Source organism: Ochotona princeps, chromosome 19 (assembly GCF_030435755.1).
Source record: "Ochotona princeps isolate mOchPri1 chromosome 19, mOchPri1.hap1, whole genome shotgun sequence".
Classification (NCBI taxonomy): domain Eukaryota; kingdom Metazoa; phylum Chordata; class Mammalia; order Lagomorpha; family Ochotonidae; genus Ochotona; species Ochotona princeps.
The window spans coordinates 21,182,080-21,205,559 of NC_080850.1; the positions used below are offsets into that span (position 1 = coordinate 21,182,080).

At 41.9% G+C, this 23,480-nt stretch overlaps 1 protein-coding gene across 1 annotated transcript in view; it reads left to right on the plus strand.

Annotated features, from left to right (window-relative positions):
- The first annotated feature begins 1,544 nt into the window (after positions 1-1,544).
- Positions 1,545-23,480, plus strand: part of LOC131482694 (peroxynitrite isomerase THAP4-like) — a 72,041-nt gene continuing 50,105 nt past the window's right edge. The window contains exon 1 of the mRNA XM_058677881.1: positions 1,545-1,555. Coding sequence (XP_058533864.1) covers positions 1,545-1,555 — 11 coding nt within the window. The remainder of the gene's footprint in view (positions 1,556-23,480) is intronic.

Below are 23,480 nucleotides of genomic sequence, written 5' to 3' on the forward strand. Positions count from 1 at the left end.
AGGACAGTTCTGTGCTCTCAGCTGTTACAGGCTTGCCTGTGTTTCATCCCATGCCTTCATGCCAATTTACCTGGCATCCTGTTTGTGTCTCATGATAAGAACTCATAAGCAACTGCACTTCTGGATATCTGCTTAATGTGCTTTTCTTTCTTGTAAAATAAAGCAGAGGCTGAATTATCGGCATAGGCGATCGATTACTCACTGTTTCAGAAATAATAGAATATCCTGCAGGTTGCCCTATTTGGACAGCGCTTTAGGTTTTCAGCCTTCTAGGGTTCTCAGTAGCTGCTTGGTGTATTTCTGTCAGTCTCAGCATCTCTCTCTTCTTCTTGGATTCCCTCCCACTCATGTTTTAAGTGCTGGCATCCTTTGCTAACATTCTAGAGAATGTTTCCATTTTTCCTTCCCAGCGCTTCTGGAGAAAAGTGCCACCATGAAAGGAGAGGGTGCAGGGGCTTTAGCCAGGCTGTTGCAATCAGAACAGTAGGGGTCACCTTTCAGGCTCCTTTGCCAGGCTGAGTTCCTTGGGGTGATTTTTCAAAGAACCCCATGATGTGTTCTTTCAGTTTTTAAAAACAAAAAGGGAGAGGAAGGTAAAAAAAAAAAATTAAAAAGCCTACACATTGTCCTGGAGCACGAATTAATCAGGACAAATTGCAGTTCGCTTCAGTGTTTTCCAGGCTTTTATCCCCACAGACAATTTCCTTTGCTCTTTTGTGGAAACCTGTCACATGGGAGGGAAGTTGGCAAATGACAGTGCCCTTGCATTTCCTGATGCGGTCTGACTTGGAGGACAGGGACTTAACAATAATGACAACAATGAAAACAACAGACACACACAGGAGTGCTCCTTGTGTGCCAAGCGCTGTGCCCGAGCTCTGTGTAGTCATCGTTCCCTTCAGTCCCATTAGGAACTCCATCTACTGTGTGGTCGGAGTCCTATTTCCATTACACACAGAGCACAATGAGGCAGAGATATGTCTGCCCCAAAATACACAAGCAGCAGAGCAAGGACACAGCACAGTGAACCTTTCTTGCTAATACAGTCCACATGCACTGATGAGGAAGTATGTGTTTCGTTACCCTACAGAAATTTATTGTGGTTGAAGGATTATTTCCTCTATCACAAGAACTGACATAGTTGTATTGGCACTGTAAGCCATTTGACATTATTTGGTGATGATGAAAATAACCATCCCTTGCCATCCAGACATTGTACTTGTTAGGCTGTATCCTGGAAAGCTAGCACATTGTGCACAGGAAGACTTCTACAAGGATGTGTATTGCATCATTGTTGTCATGGTGACAGGTAGAAACAAATGCCCCTTATTCAGTGAGTGGGTTGATAAATTGAAGCAACATCATATAACACATTCATTATATTTTAAGTGATCTTAGTGTGCATATTTTAACATAGATAAAATAGGTTGCATTGGAAAACTAAGTGGTAAAAGGATGTGACCCAGGTGGAAGATTTAAAAAGACAAAAAAAAAAAAATCATTGAGTTATTTATGGACACAGATGTACATAATAGCATAAGAGCATGGTTGGGAGGTAAATACCCCTTCTGGATGGTGCTTTTCTTCAGGGAAGGAGGAGTTAGAGGGGGAATGATGATGACAATAAAGGGGAAGTCATTTCCATTGAAATGGTATAGAGTGAAAAAAAATAAAGATACTAAGTTGCTGGATCCAGCAAAAGACACATGATTATTTCTTGTTTGATTTAGTGCACTTTTCTGAGTGCTTATATTAGTTTTTAACTATTTTTTTAAAGCAGGTAGGATAAAGATACCCAACAGGCCAGGCAAGTGTGCATGGTAGTCACCTCCCCAAATCCCAGTGTGTACACGTATCTCCCAACAGGCAACAGAGGATGCTGAGCAGGTGCACATGGAGGAAACAAGTCACAGACTTCACGGCATTCCAGATGAGTTTCCAGCTGTGTCATTGTCTCAGCACCAGCCAGGATGACTCCCCACAGCCAACCTGCTAATGTTTTTGTCTTCTAACTTTAAAAAAGCAAAGACTCTTATCACTCCTGCAGGGCAGAAAAGTCAGGCGTGAGTTAATTTCTCCAGCTGTCTAGACAGAATCTTGTCGCTTTGCTGATGTGCTGGCACGAGCCTCAGTTCTCCACACAGAGCGGCATGCCTTGCCCAAGTAGAATCAGGAGGGGCATTTGTGGTTGGGTGTCCTGAAGATGCTTCGGCCTGATTGTGTGACTCTGTCAGTGCCTACTGTGTACTAGGCTACGTGACTACAAACATTCATTTTCTCCATGCTTCTGCAGATAAGTCCCATCCTGACACAACTTTGTTCAACTCTACTCAGAAACCTCTCTGTAGTATCCCCTTCTATGCTATGTAACTTCCTCCCCTTCCTTAACTCTTGCTAAACACCCCTCCTTTCTTTCCACCGATTTCCTTTTCCTGCACTCCAAGAGTGACTCTAGGGCTTCACCTTTGTCTAGATTGCTGGTTATATTAAATCATGAAATTCTTACCAAATCAATGCTTCCCTGTTTCTGTACTTCCTAGTTGAGAGAATTCCAAGCATCATGAGAGCTTTAGCCTATGTACTGAACACCATGTGTTCAGGGAATTAAGATATGAATCTGAGAAAATCAAATAAAATGATTAACTGAGAATACTACTCCTTGGTTCCTCACTAGGTATTATGAGGAGGTAGGATAATATTTGTGGAATTACCGAGATAACCAAGGATGGATAACCATGCCTGGGACTGCAGCTATGATTTTCATTATCAGGTTGATACAGACTCACATGGACACACAGAGCATTGGTTGCAAACAGGACTAAGGTCAATTCCTGTCAGTGTCCCCTGGTCTTCCATGATAGGTGTCATCTTCCTGAGGAAGTTAAACCAGTGAAGAGTTCCTGGGAGAAGATCTTTCAGTTAGATGTATGGCAGGAATATGTCATTCTTTCCCTTGGCATAAACAAGGGAGGATTTAGTTTGTTCATAATACATGAAGATTTTAGATCAGTGGAAAGTAGGCATGTCTTCGTAACAAGTCTTTGATGCCTTTTTGTTCATTTGCAATTCACTAAGACTTATTCGAGTAATAATCTCTACAACAGGGTGAAAAACGAGGCAATAAATGCGTAATGCTGTTGAATAAATGAAAAAATGGAGCCATTGTGTGGAACAGGAAGCGCAGAGCTGGAGACAGTAGACTGATTACTTAGAAGGTATTTTTCTCTGCTATTCTCCACTACCCACTGTGGATTGAGTGGGCAACTCCAGTGTGGACAGTTCCCCTAGCTCTGCTCTGCAGCTACGAATCTGCCACAAAAACCTGTTAGAGAACTAACAGGCTTTGGGTGCAATAAACCATGTTTTTATCCTGGCTTTATTTACTGCAATAACAGCTCTTAGGAAGTCCTATGGGCTGAAATTGAGAACTTAAGGATTTTATTCTCAAATTTATAGCTATTTTCTGGTGTGATATGCACTTGGTCTCTCTATGTCTTGAATTTTTGATTCTGAGAATGTCTGGAATGAAAAATCATTTTTTTCCCTTTAAACTTGAGGGAAATTATGGCAGATAATTCTAAAATTTGACTTATCCATATACAATAACCGTTGTACATATTTCTGAGGTATTATTTGTGTGTGTATCATGCCTCCTTGGTTCATCATTTCTTTCTATAAGAACATTCTAAATCTTCTTTCCCAGTTATTTTGAAATACCAAGTATATTGTTAATCACAGTCACCCTACTAAGCAATGGAACTCAAGTACTTAATCTTCTCATCTAACCCCAGTGCTTTGTTCATGGACAGTCTCTCCCTTTCCCTCCTGCTTTCACAACTTCTGGTAATCACCGTTCTACTCTCTGTGTCTGTGAAATTAGATTCTTAATATTCCGCATGTGAATGAGATCCTGTGATACTTACCTTTCTATGCCTAACTTATTTTATGAAACATCATCTGTGTTGTTGAAAAGTGATGGGGTTTCATCCTTTTATCCACTGTGAATATAAACCACATTTTCTTCAACCATTCATCTGTTGATGGGCAATTGGACTGATTCCATGTCTAGGCCGTTCTGAATATTGCGGTAGTCAGAAGACCTATTGATTTAATTCTGTCCGTATGTATTGTCAGTAAAGGGGTTGCTCAAAAGCAGAGTCATTCTATTTTATGGTTTGTCTATTTTAATTCTTGGAGGAAACTCTGAACTATTTTTCAGAATGGTGACAATAATTCTGGGTCTCCAACATGAATGCAGGGATTCAAGCACTTCAGTCATCCATTGTTTTTTGCTTCTTTTTTTTTTTTCCAAAGAATTAACTGGATTAGTAGTGGGGCTACCAGGACTTAAATCATACCCATATGCAAGGACAGTGTTGCAGGCAGCAACTTACCCTGCTTTGACACAATATCAACCCCAATAGGCATTCAGCTAGTTGTTTTTCTGTTAGCTGTAAGATTAGCTATGGGTTTTTCATATATGGAGTTGATGATGTTGAAGTGTATTCCTTCTAAACCTAATTTGTTATGAGCTGTTAATCTTGAAAAAAGAAGATTGTTTGTCAGATGATTTTCCTATACCTTGGTTATCAACACAAAATTGCCCCCTCATCAATCCTTAAGCAACAGGAATTTGGGTGTCTGCAAAAGAAAGGAACCCTAGACAAACTACAATAATGGATCTCTGCCAAAGTGGGAATGCCTCTGGAGGGTGGGTAAAGGCAGGCTGAAAGACAAGGACCTCCATGGGTAGAAACCTCCAGCTATGTAATAGATCAGGTTCTGAATGAAAGTCCTCAAGATTCAATGCAATGTAACACTTTTCAGAGGCTTCATGCATTGTAGTTAGGAATATTCCTGTGGTAGATCCTGGCAAAAAATGGATTTTGTGTATCTTTGAACTGCTGAAATCGATAACTTCAAATGCAGTTAATTGATTTATGCCAATTATATATGCTGAGGATTCCCTAAGTGATTTGGTTCTCCTAGACGTGAGGATTTACCTAGTAAAATGCTGTTTTTGTTTTGTTTTTTTTTTTTTAAATTCATCTATTGTGTAATTAGATGGTATGGAATTCAACTTCAGTACCCAAGGAGAAATTCAGCAAAAATGCAGAGTTTTTGGCCCACTTAGCTGAGATAGAACTGCCAAAGAAAGAGCAAGATATATATTTAGAAAAAAAGAAATAAAAAAAGAAATCTGGGTTGTTGAGGGGACCCTTAGACATAAAGATGTTACAGTATTTAATAGGTAAGGCTTTCTGTATGATAAATCTGAGTTTACTTGCCACTCACTGATGTAGCTGTTGATCTGAGAAAATTATCTTAGAGCTTTGGTCTTCTCATCTCTAAAATGGAATAATAGGTACTAAATTTTCTCATAGGATATTCTAGCAATATATATGATAACAAAAGAACCTATTTAAAACAGAATTTGACATCTGTAAGGACTCATCACATCCTGTTCCTTTTATTTAGTGTTTAGAGTTTGAGCGTATGTGTGTGGGTATTACTGTATGATCCGGTAATACTGTTTGTGAGAAACAGTAAATCCATATGGGATATTAGCTTTGCTGTTCAGCTTCTACCATAGCACTGGCCCTGGCAGTACTGATATCTTAATCAATGACTTAATGACTAGGACTAATGCCCATCCCAAACCTGTAGCTCATTGCTCATCTTTTTGTCTTGGTCTATGCCAAAGACCACTACCCAGACCATGAAACTAGCTTTTATCAGTGTTGATGCCATACCGAAGATGGGGACAGCATGTGTGTTTTTATAAGCTCTCTACTTATGAAAATCCAAGCTAATATTGGAGAAATACTGGTCTTGAGTGAAGCTCCTATCATCTGATCTATTCAAGGCATCCCGCCCCAATTGGCTTTTCAGTTTTATTGCACACTGCTGTGCATGATGGTCCCTTTGTTTCAGAATCATGAGATTTTTAGTAGCAGACACATATTCTAAAGAACAACATACAGTAAGAAAAGTCAACTAACATTTTCTGGGACAGAAAGGACTCCTTGGCTCAAGCACAGTGGTGATGCGTTTGTTGCTACTTTTACCTATATTCTGATCATCAGAGATCTTTCCATAGCTCTGATGTGCTGGTTTTAACCTCAGGCCAGCTCTCACTGGGTTTGTGGCTCTCAGTATATGCAGATTCTTGTCTTAGTAGCTTAGCAAAATCTGGAGAAAGAGTACTCTAGTACTCTTTCTTTTCTAATGTGCTATAATTGGCTTCTTTTTGGATTGAGTCAAATTTCCATAAGGCACCAAACTTTACAGGAAGTTTTGATGAGCCAGGTCAGGATCAGGAACCATTCCCAGAGGGGAAGGCGTTGTCTCAACTAATCAAAGAGATATTTCCCATATGGACAACAGGGTCTGTATATCAGAACAAAAGTAATACTTGGTTTAGAGAATGGATACTTACCATAATGCATCATCCTTCAAGACTTCAAACATTTGCTTGTGCATTTCCTCATGTGTAGATACAACGTTCGTACATTTTGTTCCTTTATAACTGATTTTTTTGTAAACGATTAGTATTTCTGAAAGACAGGGAGGAGGGGAATTCTTCCATATGCTGGTTTATTCACCGGTTCACCACAACCACTAGGGATAGGACAGGATGAAGCCAGTAGCCTGGAATCCATCTGGGCTTCCCAAATGGGTGCAGGGGCCTGAACACTTAGGGCATTTGTGTGTGTGTGTATGTGTGTTTGTTTTTAAAATTTATTTATTTTGTGATACAGTTCCACGGGTTTAGGGTTTTCCTCCTCTCCTCCCCTAATTTCATCCCACCTAAATTCCCTCCCCCCTCTGATTTCCACTATATTATTTCAACCGTATAGTCTTTCAAATCATTCTGCTCTTTAAGTGTATCCTGACAATGTAGGTGTAGGCATTGTCAGAAAATTCAGCATCCTGTTGTCAAGGTATATTTAACAGTTTCATTGGGAGTCCATCTTTGATTTGGGAGTAGAGATGCATACTGCAAAATATCTTCACTTCTCAATATGATAGTCTCTTGTACAATTCCTCTAGCTGAATATATGTACATGTATGTTTATCATCCAACTATCTTATATTTTGGTATCTATCTATCTTGTATTTTGCGTGAAGATCACCTTCTATTAGAACATATGTTATTTATCCTTTTGGAATTGGATTATTTCACTGAGCATACTGGTCGCTAGTTGGAACCATTTGAAAAATGGTAGAATTTCATTCTTTTCAATGGCTCAGTAGTATTCCATAGAGTAGATGTGTCACAGTTTCTTTATTCACTCCTCTTTTGATGGGCATCTGGATTGTTTCCATGATTATGCTGTTGTAAATATAGGATTACAGGTCCCTTTCTCATATGCATATTTCATTTCCTTTGGATATATTCCCAGATCTGTGATAGCTGCATCATTGGTAAATCAATTTTCAGTTCGCTTAGCACTCTACATAATGACTTCTATAGTGGTTGCACTAACCTATACTCTTACCAGCAGTGGAGTATGGTACCTTTCTCTTCACATCCACACCAGCAGGTATTGTTAGTAGAGTTCTGAATGTAGACTTGGGCTATCTTGCTGCTTATCCAGGCACGTTGATAGAGAACTGAATCTGAAGCTGGGCAGCCAAGACTCTGTCATTCATGTGGGATGTCCGTGTGGTAGGTAGTTACTTAGCCTCCTGTATCACAAGGGCAGAGCCCGGCAGTTGGTTCTCCCACAGAAAAGGACTAGTCATGAGTTTTCTCTGGTTCCTTACTGATCTCGATATCTGCTGTCTGTTCAGTGTGCCCTGTGTCCATGACAGAGAGGTGGGTGTATATATCTCTGTTCAATCTGTGAGCAGTCCAAGGAAGGAAACACTCCAAGAAATTACAGAACAGAATGTATCCCATAGTAGATGTAGATTGAATCTATGAACAAGGCTCATGAGCAACAGGAACGAAAGAGCACATTGCTCCAAGGGAGTTTGAGGACAATCTGAGGCTCATTGTCAAGTCTGGGAATATCTTGTGGTAATGCTCACTGAAACTTTTTTTTCCCCAGTGTTACCACCAACCTCTTGTTCTAAACAAAAACTCTGTCTTAGTGGTTTGAATCCCAGTTTGACTTCATATATACTTTACACTAAAATCTCAAAGACTGAGCAAAGACTACTCATCTTTAAAGGATATTACATTTTTTACAAAAATTAAATAAATGATATGGAGTTAGTATTTAGCATCTGTTTCTCCACTCAACCTCCAATTTGAAGTTCTAACTGAAGGTAGTATTATTGCTGCCGGAGAATATTTTTGGTAACTTCTAGTTTCTTGCAGTGGTAAATTTGCAAAGGATTTATAATTTGTCCCCACCCACCTACCCCTAACATCTCTTTTGTTAATCTTCAGAGTCCCATAAAGTATGTTATGAGTCCCGTTTTACAGATCAGGGAAGTAACTCTGGGATATAAATTACTCTTTCCAAAGCAAGTGCAATTAAGGACTTAAGCCTGAAAGTGTTTGGGATTGGCGCATCTCAGCAGGAATCAGCCTTCCAGGTCCAGCCCACACAGGACAGTCAAGGCTTTTTTCATTACTATACTGAACACTGTGTTGATCTTGATACTTCCTTTTAGGATGGGGCTTTTGGGAATAGGGAATTGAAGTAGATTTTTATTAAAATCTTATTTTGACATTATATATGAAAGTAGAAATAGATATATTTTGTGAACAAAACCAACAAATTCAAGAAGTATGTAGTTCTATAGAGATATTTTCAAAGAGGTATATTACAGTGACTCAACTGTACCTTTTTGCAGTGAGTTTTTCATACACACATGTGTTCTCATCCATCTTCCTTTTACATCCTCACCTGTTGCATTGTTGAGGCTGTGACTTCTCTTTGTTAGTATATGTAAAGGAGTACTCTACGTGCGTTCTTCCAGCTGTTCCAAACTATGGAGTTCCTTAGAAATAAACATAAACTGGAACTTTTGATTGCAGGAAGATGAAGTAGAAGTCATTTTCATGATTTCTTCCCCTAAGTATGACTAAAGTACCTGGTCCTTATAAAGAAAGCAAACATGAATCTGAAAGGAGAGAGAAGGTGTAAGACCAGTAACATAGCTTTCCTGTCAAATGATGCTGGAACAGTTGGGCATATTCATGGCCAAAACACACACAGATATATCACTTACAATGATTATAATACTGTAAAGTATAAATAATTTTACATGTAAATGAGTGGATTATATGTAACCCACTATACAAATATAAACTAAAATGGGTATATACTTAACTATAACATATAAAGCTATAGAAATTTTAGAGTAAAATAACAAACTCTTAGGTTTGACATTAAAATTAAATCTATTAAAGGAAAAGCTGATGAGTTGGATCTCATCAAAATTGATATTTTGCTCTTTGAAACATTTTGTTAATGGGATGAAAGAAAATTACAGATGAGAAGGCACTATAAACCTCTTGTTCAAGAAGAAACTCATTTCTAACTATGTAGAAATGTGTTGAGACTCAGTAGTATAAAAGCAATGTTACTGTCACTCTGGGAAACATTTTGGTAAGTTTGTTAAAAAAAAAGTGAAGCTTAAAAGCTCTCAATGACCACTTCTAAGCATTATACTGAAGAAGTACAAGCTTATATTCCTACAAGACTCTGTACACAAATATTTGTAACCATTATAGTAGCCCAAACTGAAAACCAGATTCAGTGAATAAATGATTAAGAAGTAATCTATGGTGCAGTTGTACCACTTATTCATGTTCTGAATTTCTGTAGCCACATTTAAATGTGGTCAACAATTACCCAAGTGTACTGAAAGGAAAATATTTAAAATTTACAAGTTTTAAATACATTTCATGACATTATAAATGTTTCATTAGCAATGATTAATGTCTTCCTATATTCAGTTGTAAATTGAAGCTTCATCATAGGTGTGTATATGTATGTATGGGGTAACAAAGTTTATGCAAGTCCTGGAATTGTCCACAGTTCAGGTAATTTCTTGGAGTCCTGGAATGTATTTTCTGTGAATAAGAGGTACCTGTTATATAGCCATACCATGGATACTGCTCTTTCTGTGTAAGGAACAAATTACCGAAACATACAATAACATGGATGACTCTTCGGAAACTAAATGTGAATGAAAAGAATTCTGAAAGAAGAAATGGAAAATGTTTCCATTTGTATAACACAATTATAGCAATAGAGAACATGTTCCCATTTGCTAAGGGGTAAGGAACTAGTAGCCAGCAGAGAGAGAAGCAGGCTGTGTCTATAAAAGTGTAGATGAGTGATTATTGGGATAATGGAAATGTTATGTATTTGGCTGTGCCAATGCCAGTATCATGACTGAAATACTGTGCTATCATTTTTCAAAGACGTTCTCATGAGTAAAATTGGTTAATTGGAGTCTAGATCTCTTTATATTCTTAAAACATACATGCTTTCACAGAAAGTAAGCATTTTCATTTTAAGAGTTTTACTAAGTAATAAGCTTTAAACAGCATCAGTGCTTAGTAAATGCTAAATTAACATCAAATAGATTTCCTTGTTCCATAACTTCAGAAATGGCTTAGGTTATTTTTGTCTCTCCAGGAACAGGCTATTGGGTAAAGAACCAACAATTTACTTGATCGTGGAATGCTTTAATTAAAAATACTAACACAGTATGTAGAGTTCTGTGCAAAACAGGAGTTCACTTGCTTTTTGAAAATAGCTTCAGCAAAGTAGTGAATTTATAGACAGAATTTTCTGTATTCCAGGAAGCCTTTTATGTGTATTTCATGAGATAAACTTACAAGAGCTCTTCAGAATGAAGAATTGAAATGATGATATGTGAGTCTTAACCAGATATCATGATGCTACAACCCCTGGTATCCAGCCAGGATATTAGAGATGGTGAAAGCTTCCATGGTCATTGTAATATGAAACCAAATACAATAATGCAGTAGGCAAGGTTCTTGGCACTGTGTCATGACAACAACATCAGCATCACGTGGGGGTGCTTGTGAGAAATGTAGGCTATTTGGCTCCATCAGAGTCTTCACATGGTCCTCAGGTTATGCATAGGCACATTAATGTTTAAAAAGCAGTGCTCTAAACCATAGCTAGTCAGTGTTGAAGAGGAGTTTTGAATGCAGGCAATTTTCCAGTGTTGTCCCTGTGGTCTTAAAACCACAGTATAGAGCATGCATTTTTATCTAATATGTGAGGGATATATAAACGCAAAGCAGACATGCTGAGCATGGCACTGAACAAGCATTGAACAGCATGAGAAGGGTAGCGAGCAACCCGGGGAGTCTCCTCTTCTCTGTTGTTGAGTTCTTTATTAATCTGGTGAATTTAATGTATGTAGCATACATATAGAAGATACCTAATAGTATCTGAGGTGGTATGAGATGAAGAAGGGCCAGGAAAGTCTTTCAAATGAGAAGTGAACAGAAGAATGATGTAGGGGTTGGCACATAGATGGTAAGATCATTGTCTAGCACAGGCAGCTGGAGAAGAGTGTCCAGGAACCATCTGTTCAGCTGCTAGGGATGCCTCACATCATCCTCAGATGCCAACACAGGTGGCTCATTCGTTACTGAAATACTGAGTTGTGTGTGATTGCATTTGCTGTAAAATATTATGAAGAGAATGAACAATCCTAGACAAAATAGTCCTTCAAACTGTCAATCTAGTTTAGTAGACCTAAACTAAAAGGAGCCATTGTCTGCCAGAAGTAAAAAGCGCCTCTCTATGCCCTCCTTTCCTCTTCTTACTTCAACTTATTTTCTGTGGAACATTAGATAGCAAGTAGAAGCATGAATCAAACAGTTTTTCCATAGGACTTGCAAAACAGTAGAGAAGTTCAGAGAATCATCATATATAACAGAAAGCCAAATAAAACAACTAGCAGAAGTGTAAAGTCTTTGATAATATAGAACAGAAAGAAGGAAGACTATATGTTAAAGACCCAGGGAAGGGTGAGAGCAACCTTCACAGAGGAAGTAGTGCAAGTGTTCTGAATATTGCTATGTACTGTTTTTCTCTTTCTTCCTTTCTTTCATTCATTCATTCTTTCTTTTTTGAGAGGTATAGGGAGTTGAGGAGGGTGGTTTATTGAGAGTTGTCTTGTGTGCACGTGACTAAATTTGTGGAAATAAAGGTGACATCAAAATAAAAGTTGCATTTAAAAGAGGTGAGAACAAAGTGAGATCAGAAATAATAGGAGGAAGTTTAGTACCAAACTGAATCTGTAAACATAGAACTCAGTCTGTTGCATAAGGCTTCACTGTTTGGGACTTGTGAATAGTGCTGCAGTGAACTTGGGAGTGCATGTGTTGTTGTTACATGCCAGTTATTCCTTTCAGGTATATCTCTAGAAGGAAGGAGCAGAAAGGAAGGGGGATGTTGGCAGGGGATAGAATGATGGGCACCCAAACAAAATAGAATGCTTGCGGTGGGTCTTGTTTTTGGCACCACAGTGAGGTGCCGGTGGATCATTAAGATGTATTATATTCTAAGAATTGGAACAATGGAGCTGCTAGGCACCAAATACAACAGACAGATGAAGAAAGGAAATGGCAGTGGACCGATACAATTTTGAGCTGTGTATATGTGTGCAAGTATTGCCATGTATCCTTTAAAATAAGCAAGTTTTACATATTAATACAAAATTTAGGGATAAAAAATATTTAAGGATTAGTCTGTTTCCTTCAGGCTATTTTTCTAAGCTGCTGACACTCAAGTTCTACATTCTTAGTGGGTGAGTTTTTGGTGTTTGCTTGTGCCTGGGCATTGATGCCCTGGAATAGTTGAAGCATTGCTTGGCTGATAGAAACAGTAAAATACTACAGATTGCCAAGGACGCCCTGATTTCAGGGCTATTAAGAGGATAGAAAATGTTGCACTTCTGAAAGGATAAACTATGTTAATAATATGTGCATTATTTTACTGCACAAATATGTGGTGAAATACACTTGTTTAAAATGGTCTTGTCATAAATCCTCTGAAAGTGAGTTTGGTGCATAATTCCTGTTACTCCAAGTGTCACCCAAAAGACCACAATGGCAGAGTCACTACCCAAGACGGTGTTAGAATCTGCCTTTACAAAGATCATATGTTCTTTTTTTTTTTTCTAAGATTTTATTATTATTGGAAAGCCGGATATACAGAGGAGGAGAGACAGAGAGGAAGATCCTCCATCCGATGTTTCACTCCCCAAGTGAGCCGTAACGGGCCAGTGCTGCACCGATCCGATGCCGGGAACCAGGAACCTCTTCCAGGTCTCCCACACGGGTGCAGGGTCCCAAAGCCCTGGGCCGTCCTCGACTGCTTTCCCAGGTCACAAGCAGGGAGCTGGATGGGAAGTGGAGCTGCTGGGATCAGAACCTGCGCCCACATGGGATCCTGGGGCGTTCAAGGCGAGGGCTTTAGCCGCTAGGCCACTGCGCCGGGCCCGATCATATGTTCTTATACCCCTCCAGGTTTCAGGAACACAGATTGTCTTGGCCACATTTAAACAGAGCTTTGCTGCCTCAATCAGCTCACCCTTCCTCGCTTGCACTCTGTCCTCCTCTATCAATTCTTGTCACAGGGAGAATCTTAGGAAGCAGGTCCTCCAGGCTTAAAAAAAAAAAAAAAAAGCGTGTGTGAAATACTGTTCCATTTATTCCCCCCAGCCACCTTATCATGCTTGAAAGGGGATAAGCAAAGGAATTCCCTCCTGAGTTGCACCTTTCTCCATGCATCCTACAAAGCCCTCAGGCAGTACAGGTTCATTGATAATTGCCTTGAGTTCTGCACTTTATCTTGTTTCACATAGAAATCCTAACAACATCAGATCCTTATCTGGTTGGGCTTTTAAAATTCAAAGTTGGGAGAGAACATGAATGTCTAGAGGCATCATTTCAGAAAGACTGCTCATCTTCCTTTGTTGAGCATCTCTGTTGTATTCATGTCCTGGCCCTCCATACCCCAAAAGCCACTGTTGCTGTTTTTGCATCTTATCTTCAGGCCCGTTGCAATTATGTTGATAGAATCAGAGCCCTCTCTGAACTTCTAGTTGCAAATATTAAGTGTCAGCTGTTGATCCACTTTAAATACAAACCAGCCAACCACCTCATTTCAAATTGTACTAATACAGACCAGATAGGATCATTGGTATCAGATCCAGAAAAGAAGGGATTTTTTTTTTTTTTAATGGGTGGAAGGATGCTAAGAGCAGAGTGTGCATCTCTGGAATTCTCTGAGTTCTTCCATCTGGGAGGGAGGGGCTCTGAAACACTAATCCTAAAATGCTGGCTTTCTGAAGCCATTATACACATTCAGTTCTAGACTTCCTTATAATGTTCCTAAATGAATTATTCTATATTTAACAGTCACTGCGGAGAAGCTGAATTTCTTCTTTCATTCACTTTCTTGATGCATTTGTCCTGAAGTGAATTATCTCTTGGTCCCTAAGCCATGGTTACCAGAGAAAGAGGTGAACTTATCCTATCCCAGTGGGAGCTAGTGGCCAGGGCAGGACAATTAAATAAATAATTGCAAGGAACTACAAACATGATTTCATGATGAACTTGCAACTGCTGATAGGCCATATCATATACCTGATAAATGCTTCAAAATGAAAGAGTAACTGATAATTTTTAAAAAAAATTTATTTTACTTTGGAAAATTGGAGAGAGGGAGATAGTTCTTCCATCTCCTGGTCACTTCCCAAATAGGTGCATTGGCCACAGCTAGATTGGTCCAAAGCTGGAGCAGGGGTTTCTTGCAGGTATTCCACATAGATACAGGGTCCAAGGACTCCATCTAGTGCTGCTTTCCCAGCCATAAGCAGGGAGCAGAGTCAGGAGACTGAGCATCTGAGAATGAACTGGCACCCATATAGGACTGCAACATCTGCAGGCAGAGGATTACCCTGTAACGCCGCAGTGCTGGTTCCCAAGAGTAATTGTTAAAATAGCTTGAAGAGGGCCTGGTGCGGTAGCCTAGAAGATAAAATCCTTGCCTTGGATGCACCAGAATCCCATATGGGCACCAGTTCTAATTCTGGCAGCCTCGCTTCCTATCCAGCTTCCTGCTTGTGGCCTGGGAAACCAGTCAAGTACAGCCCAAAGCCTGGGGACCCTGTGCCTGCGAGGGAGAACCGGAAGAGGCTCCGAGCTCCTGGCTTAGTATCACCTCAGTTCCAGCCATTGCAGCCGCTTGGAAACTCAATTAACTGACGGAGGATCTTCCTCTCTGTCCTCCTCTCTGTATATCTGACTTTCCAATAAAAAAATAAATCTTTCAAAATAAATAGCTTGAAGAAGAAAATAAAAACGTGGTGAATGTGTTCTCAGTATGGGCTGTACTTTTTCATGTGCACAGGCCCTGTGAGCGGGAGCATTCATGCTTAAATGACCTCTGAGTCCTCAAGGAATAAAACTCTACTATTTAACCCCATTTTGAGTATCAGGGAAAGCTGACATGGACATGACCTTCAACTGAAAACTGTAACAGGTGAGTTGTTAAGTGAGATGGTCGGCGGAAGGGCTTGGACAATGTTCTCATATGAGTAAGTGAAGCTGCTTTCGCAACCCTTTCCAAAATCAACATTTCACAGTGCCTGACAGCCTTCAAAATACCACCACCAAGTGCACCCGTTTCCCAGGGCTTCTGCATCAAACTCCTGCAAACTGGGTGACTTACAGCAGAAGCTATTAATAAACTCACACAGTGCTCAAAGTTCAAAGTCCGAAACTATACTTGCTCTGCTAGCTTCCTGTCATTACTCGGAGTCCTTTTTCCTGGCTTGCAGCTGTAGAGCTGCTCTCTTTGCCTTAGTTGTCTTCTGACACCTTCCCTTCAGTAGTCTCCACTAGTTCTCTACTAGTGTCCCTGAGTTTATCATATAAGGATTCCAGTCAGCCCACTTTCCTCCAGTAATGCCTTAACTTAGAGCTGCAGGGACCCTTATTCCATGCTAGCTCACAATTCTGGGTACCAGAGTTAGGACTTTAGTGTCTGCTTTTTATGCTAAAAGTTCAAAGAAAAACCTCAGTACAAGGCATTCAGATAAGTGATTCACCTTATGCCGGAGGGAGTGTTAATGAGAGTTCAGAGAAATCCACGCAGTGTTTGTCAGCTGTGGGTCCTCAGGCCAGACCCTTGGTAGTTTTGTGCTATAGTTTTATAGCAAGGAAAATGGAAGTGATAACTCCTGCCTCATGTCATTGTTTCATGATCCAATATGAAAATAGCTATAAATGTTTGGCTTGGTGCCTGGTGCTCTGCTAGCCACTCCACATGAAATACTTAGGATGATCATCATGGATACCATATCTGCATTTCTCTGAATCTCAGTCTCCCTGTTGGATGATGGCCTTTGGGATGGAGAGGATTGTTAAAATGAACAGAAAGAGGGAAGCCATTTTACCTTTCCTTGGGTCTCTTGGAGCCAAAAAACAAATGGAATGTGTTTTTTGGGGGAAGGAAATGACCCCAAGCAGAGAAAGCAACCTATCCTATACTATTCTTTGAACTGCTCTCAAGTGATTAAAAGAATCAGAACTGCTGAATGACAGCTAGAGATTCAACATTTTATTCGAAGTTTCCAAATGCAAATATGTTATCATTGTGATAGATTTTACATATATGCTTTAGATGCAAAGGGGTGGAAAACATCTGGCCTAATGTCCATGTAAGACTCGTGAAAATGTTTGGTCTTGCCCTGCCAAAGCAACTGTAAGTGGGACTGGAAGTTTACTATAGGAGCTGAATTTTTAAATTATTTTAAAGGCAGAGTGTGTCTCTGTCTCTCTCTCTCTGTCTCTCTCTCTCTCTGTCTCTCTCTCTCTCTCTCTCTCTCTCTCTCTCTCTCACACACACACACACACACACACACACACACACAGAGAGAAAGATAGAGAGAGGGAGAGAGAGAGGAAGAGAGACAGAAAGAGGTCTTCCACCTGCTAGTAGCTGTAATGGCCAGAGCTGGGCCTGTCTGAAGCCAGGGGCTTCCTCTAGATCTCCCATGTGGATTTAGGGGCCCAAGAACCTGGGTCATTGTCTGCTGTTTTCCTAGGCACATAAACAGGAAGCTGGATTAAAATAGAACTGCCAGGACATGAAGAAGTATTCATGTAGGATTTTGGCAACTGTAGGTGCAGTTTCACCTGCTGTGACACAGTGCTAGCTCTAACAAGATAATTATTAGAGAATTCTATATGGTCTATGAATGATTATGAAATTAAAATACTCCTTTGCAAAAAAAGGTTTCTGACATCTAGTATGAAAGGTAAACACAGAATTTCAAAAAGTTAGTAGAAAATGAGCTTGAAAGGTAACTTTATTCTGGTGCAAGGTTTTAGAAATAATGTAATAGATATTAAAAAGTTTTTTGAAAAAATGAATATGAAGAATGGATTTTAAAAATAATTTTATTTTTGATGGTGTTTACATGATTGGGAGGGATACATGCCCATGTGGACCATCAGTTAGGGTGAGGAAGGTCGAGAAAGGGTAGGAAAGAGGATGAGAAAACTGCCTCCGATATCCTTTTCTCTTCCTATATCAGAGGACAACTCCCAGCAGGCCAGTTGTATCAGTACCCCGGAATGGGGCATGGCCAACTGATACAACCCAGTGTTCCCAATGTGGAGCATGTTCCGAGGGTACTGTTTCAGTGGTTTTCATAGTTGTGAGATGCTGTTGATTTCATTGCTCCAAGATTCAGGAAATCCTTCCGAGGTCCATTGGTGACATAGTCCATCTTAGAGATCTGATTTGCCTAGATATTCACTGTCAAAGCTTGACCTGGAAAGCTGTCCAATTTGTTCTGCCCTCCATTGTACTATATGTGCTTTGCAGGCCTCAATGAACTGGTTGTCATGTCTGCCATGAACATCTGGGCGTGCCGTCCACTATATAGGCCTCAACAACTGTGGACTCTAGTTTTGAGACATGCACTCCATGATCAAAACACAGATCTTGTGATTTCCCCTGTGGTTGGAGTTCTGAGTTCAGTGATCTGGTTGGGGGTGGTGAGGAGTCCCCAGAGAAACCTCACCAGAGGTGACCCCCAACTTGATTCCTGTGTGTTCCAGTCAATGCGGGGGTCCAGCTCAGTCAATCACCCACATTAGCCTACACACACAGTGGTGGCTGTAGTCACCTGGTCAGTTCTGAATCCAGTCCCATCTCATACACAAACCAGAGATGCTATTGCCTAGCCCAACCCTGCTTACCGTGCATTCGGCCCTCACGCATACCACTGGGAGCTATAGCCTAGTTGGAGCAACCACCAGTGACCTCTATGAGGCCTGTCTCCAAGCCCAGTTCCTTCTCATGCTGGTATGTATGTACAGCATACTGATCCAGTGTGTCCTACATCCCATTTGAGTATTGGAACCTAGCTTACCCTGACCAATCCCACTGTCCAGCCCATACTGATGCTTGTAGGTGCCACCACCTATTCAGCCAGGCCTACCACCAGCCCTGGTTCTCATGCTCACATTGGGAGTTGCAGCCCATTAGAGAGTTACCCCAAATTTCCATACCTGGCCCATTTCCAGCCCCCGATCTTGCACTTTCTAGGCAGTTCAGCAGTCTAGCCTGATTGGACTTGTACCCCAGTCCCAGCACTTGCTAGCTGGTGCTGTGACAAAGTCCGACCAGCCTGTACTTACGCTGGCTCACATATACACCAGTGGATATGGTCACTTAGCCCAGCCTGGCTCTCCTCCTACACCAACTCATATGCAGGCTGATGGGCTTTGTAATCCTGCCCAGCCTGTTATAGCCCCGTCCCAGCTCTCAAGCTCACCTGTGGGAGCAGTGGTCCAGCAGGAGAATACCTGCAGCTCCCCTACTGGCTAGTCCTCAATCCTGGGTCTTATGTGTATGTGTGGGAGCTGTGGCACAGATGGGCATGGCTTGCTTCATCTTGGCATTTACCAGTGGTGCTGTAGCCTAGCTGCATCCAGGCTACCCCCAGTTCCAGTTCATGCTGGCAGGTGCTGTGGCCTAGTCCAGTCCAGCCAGCCCCTGGTCTCAGCCATAATGTGAACTGGCTGATGTTGTGGCCCAAACCAGCCTGTTCTGCACCCCATCTTGGTTCTCACCTCTGCCAGTCAGTGCTGTGAGCTGGCCAAGCCTGGTCCACCCACAAACCTTAGTCACACACATGCCAATGGGTATTGTAACTTGGCCTGGTCTGGGCTGATCCAAGCCTTGATTCTTGTGTTTACCTGTAGGGAATGTGTCCTAACAAAGGGGTCCCCCAGGATCCTATATCAGCTCACCTCCCAGTGGCAAATATTGCACATACCAGTGGGTCTTTGGCCCAGAATGATTTGACCCACCTCCTGTACTAGTAGGTGCAGTGGCCTTGCCTGACCAGCCCCCACCCATTTCAGCTCTTACTATTGGTTGCTACAGTCCAGCTCTGCCTGGACCATTGTTGGACCCAGCTTTCACATGATTCAACGAATGCTGAGACCTACCACAGCCTGTCCTATACCCACTGTCTCTTGTGATCAGCAGGGGGTGCAGGAGCCTAGCCCAGTCTGGCACTCCCCAGACCCAGTCCATACCCATATCAAGGGGTACTGCAGCCATGTCCAGCCCAGTCCACTGCCTCCATTCCAGCTCTCATGTTCACCAATAGGAACTGCAGTCCAGTCAGGGCATCCCTTTAGTCCCTGGGCCAGGCTCGCTTCTACCCACAGATCTTGTGCAAGCTGGTGTTTCCTCTGACCCAACTGAACATAACTCATCACCAAGCTTGGGCTTTGCCATCAGGTGCTACAGCCTGAACTGCCCCCAGTACCAACTCTTGCTGGTGGATGCTGCAGCCTGGACCTGCCTAGCCTGCCACGATCCCTGGCTTTCATAATAGCCTACCCTAGTCCAGCATGTCCCATACTCCATCCTGGCTCACGCTCATGCCAGTGTGCTATGTTTTACCTGGCCCTGACCAGTCTGCCCCTACAGAGTCAACCCATACATTTGCTAACAAGTAAAGCAGCCCTGCCCAGCCTGACCAACACCGAGCTCTGACTTACATGCTCACTATTAGGAGTGAAGGCCCACCGGGGGAGTTTCCCAAGTTCCCCCACCAGGCTCACTACAAGCGGATGCCAGCAGGTGCCAGCAAGTGCTAAGCCCTTACCCAGTAAAGTCTGTACCCCAGTATCAGCCTTTGCATGTGTAGGTGATGTTGTGGCCTGACCTGCTCTACACTCAATTCTTACGTGTGTCTGCACTAGCCCAGCTTGTTTCCAACCCCCTGCCCATGAGTGTTGGTGAGGTCTATGGTCATGCCTAACTCTGCCCATTACCACTGCCAGTCTGTGAAGCAGCACAGACCCAGTCTGGGAATGTGTCCTAACAAGGGAGTCCTGTGAGCAAACCAGCTGATACGACAGTCCCACATGGGTGAGCTCACAATCCCTCACAGAATCTGCTCCCAGACCCAGTTCTCTCATGAGCTGGTTAGTGTTCTGGCCCAGCCTAACATGCTCTACACTCTGCCCTGACACTCACTGGTGGGTACTATGGTCGAACCCTCCCAGACAGACCTCCTTGTCATGGCTTAGGTGTGTGCATCAGTAGGTGGTGGCCTATACCAACCAGCCCAGCTGAGGTATCTCACAGAGGCGTTCATATTGGTTTGTCCTCAAAGGTTCCTCAGCTTTCCCTCCTCTGAACCATCTGGTCTTAGCCCCCTCGTTTACTTGCAAGTGTAGTAGCCTGGTTGGTGGAAGTCCCACAGAAGTCACTCCTCACCTGTCATATTCATAGCACTCCTGCCTCCCACACATCTCCAGCCCCACTTCCCTGAGCAATCCACAACCTCTCATGCCCACCAATATGCAGATCCCTAAGCCCAGTCCTCTGGTGATGCGCCTGCCAGCCTGGGGCCCTGCCTGCCTACCCAGGACCCTTGCACACTCACTTGTAGGCCCTCAGACCCTCTCTGCCCCCTATATATCTTTTAAAAAATAGAATAGGCAACTGTGCGGGCACATTGGTATAGTTTAATACAAATTTGGCATTAACCGAACCCAGGATACCTGCCAACTATTAGCTGCTTTTCTTCCAGTAGTGCAACACTTGCTTAAGTACAGTGCAAGCTAGGCAGTTGCTTACAGCTGAGGGGTGGGGGTGGTTATTTAAAAGTTAAGGTGCTGCTTGGGACATCTACTTCCTGTGTTGTTCTGCATTAGCTTAGTCCTGGCTCTGTTACTTCAGCTTCCTGCTGAAGCTCACCTGGGGAGATATCAGGTGGTTGTCCAAATGCTTAGTTTCCTCCTGTCTATATTGGATACATGGATTGAATTTCAGAATCCTGAATTCTTTCTGCCCCACCCGTGCCTGTTGCAAGTCTTTGAGGATTGAACCAGAAGAAAAGACCTTCTGCTTTTACTGTTCCTCCATCTCCCACGTGACATCCATCTTTAAAAACATTTTTTTGAAAATGCATATAAAGTAAAATGTGCATTTCCTTTTTTTACACCAAAAGTAGACTTTTAATTTCACTTTCCATAGACTTGTTGACTATCATTGTATTTTACAATGTGAGGTTGGTGAAAGTGGGATACTAATCGAATTTTGAAAGGTTACTTAGAACTTAATTTCTAAAAATGAGACACTTAAGTATTTCTGAAGCAGGAATGTGGCACAAATATTAAGATCATCCTTGGGATGCTCTCATCCAGGATTGGGGTGTCTGGGTTGCAGTTGGGGCTCTGCTCTTGATTCCATCTTCTTGCTACTTCACACTATGGGAGGGGGGAGATGAAGGCTCGAGTGGTTGAGTCTCTGCCACCCCTGACAGGCACAGATAGAGTTCATGGTTACATTCAGTTTGCTGTGGCCTTTGGGACACGCATGGGCAGATGGGAGATCTCTGTCTTCCTCTTTCAAATAAATTTTGAAACATAAACATGGTTTGGTTATTTTATGCCAGGTGTTTGGAGATACAATGTAGTGGACTAGTGATCTGGGGGGTGTTTCAAGTTACCAATATGTCTCTTAAGACTTGACAGCAACTTCAATGATGCTATGTGATTTTCTCAATTCCCCTTCACTAGTCAGAGATGAGAGCAGAAGTACTGTCTGTTTTTCTTAAGCAAAACAACTATAAGCATAAAGTGCCTCCAGAGAGTGGGGACCCCTACGGAGGATAAGGCAAATGCACAGGCAATGGCAGTGATGGAGCGATGGAGGTGTAGGTTGCAAAGAAACTTTAGAGTCCTAGGGTCCTGGAGCTGGATGTGTAGAAACCAGACACACATTGCAGGACCTGACATTTCTTTTGTTCCCTTAACATTTTAGCACATTACATGACCCTGAAGGTCTTAGGCTGGGGTCCCCAGCTCTCACCAGTGTGTTCTCCATGCAGGGGACAGGCTCCCTGCCGAGGCTATGACACAGGGGACTAACCCAGCAGATGCCAGCTCTTTCTGTGTTATCCCCCTCTGTGTGTCTCACATAAAAAATTAAAAAGAAAATAGTAATTCATACTTGCCTTCGATACTAAGCACTGTTTCAGCATTTGCCATGCACAAGTCATTTAATCCCCACAATAACCCTTAGGTATCTACTTCATTGTTATTAACGTTACACTTGTGAGAAAATTTGGCACGGAGACACGTAAGTTGCCAGGCTGGCAAATTGCTGGAATTCATTCCCTGGGTATCACTTTTAACCATATGCTTGGCACTGCATAAAATTCCTCATGTACATTTTCATCCAGAAGCCCCATTATCATTCTATGAATTTGGGCTTGCAGAGTTTCTGTAATTTACTAAATGTTGCCAGGACATTAAACAACAGGATATTCGCTTGAACTCCAGCCTCCTGACATCTGTGCACATTGTTTTACCCAATTCTGGATCCAAGGTCTCAAACCCCTAAGCAGTACTCCTATGTCTAACACACTATGAAATGGTATAGTTGGATGGAGTGAGGGGATTAGGAAAGACTTGGAGAAGGCATTAGCAGAACTCTCAAGAGTCTCTAAGGGAGACAAGAATTTGTGTTTTCTGCTTTCCTCCCTTTCTTGTCCATTGATTGAAAGATAATGAACTCTACACATCTAGGTTATATGAAAAGCAGCGCTATAAGCAGACACACACCACAGAGAGACTTTCTTATTTGTTGCTTGTCTCCCCTCGTGGTTATGGCAGCAAGATCTGGGCCAGACCACAGTCAGGTACTTGGAACCTTATCCATGTATTCCAAATAGGAATCAGGGGACCAAGAACTTAGGCCACCCTCTACTACTTACTGTGTCTTACAGCAGGGTTGGGTTTCAAGGGTTGTATACTCCCACTCTGATGGCAGGGTGTTGTAACCTGGTAAAATTGGTCCCAAAACATATGTTCCCTCTAGCCTCATTCCTATTGTGTGTACTTCTCTCTTTATCTCTTCTTTTTTGTTATGCTATAACCTTTCCAGTTGATTCTTTTTGGATTCTATAAACACTTT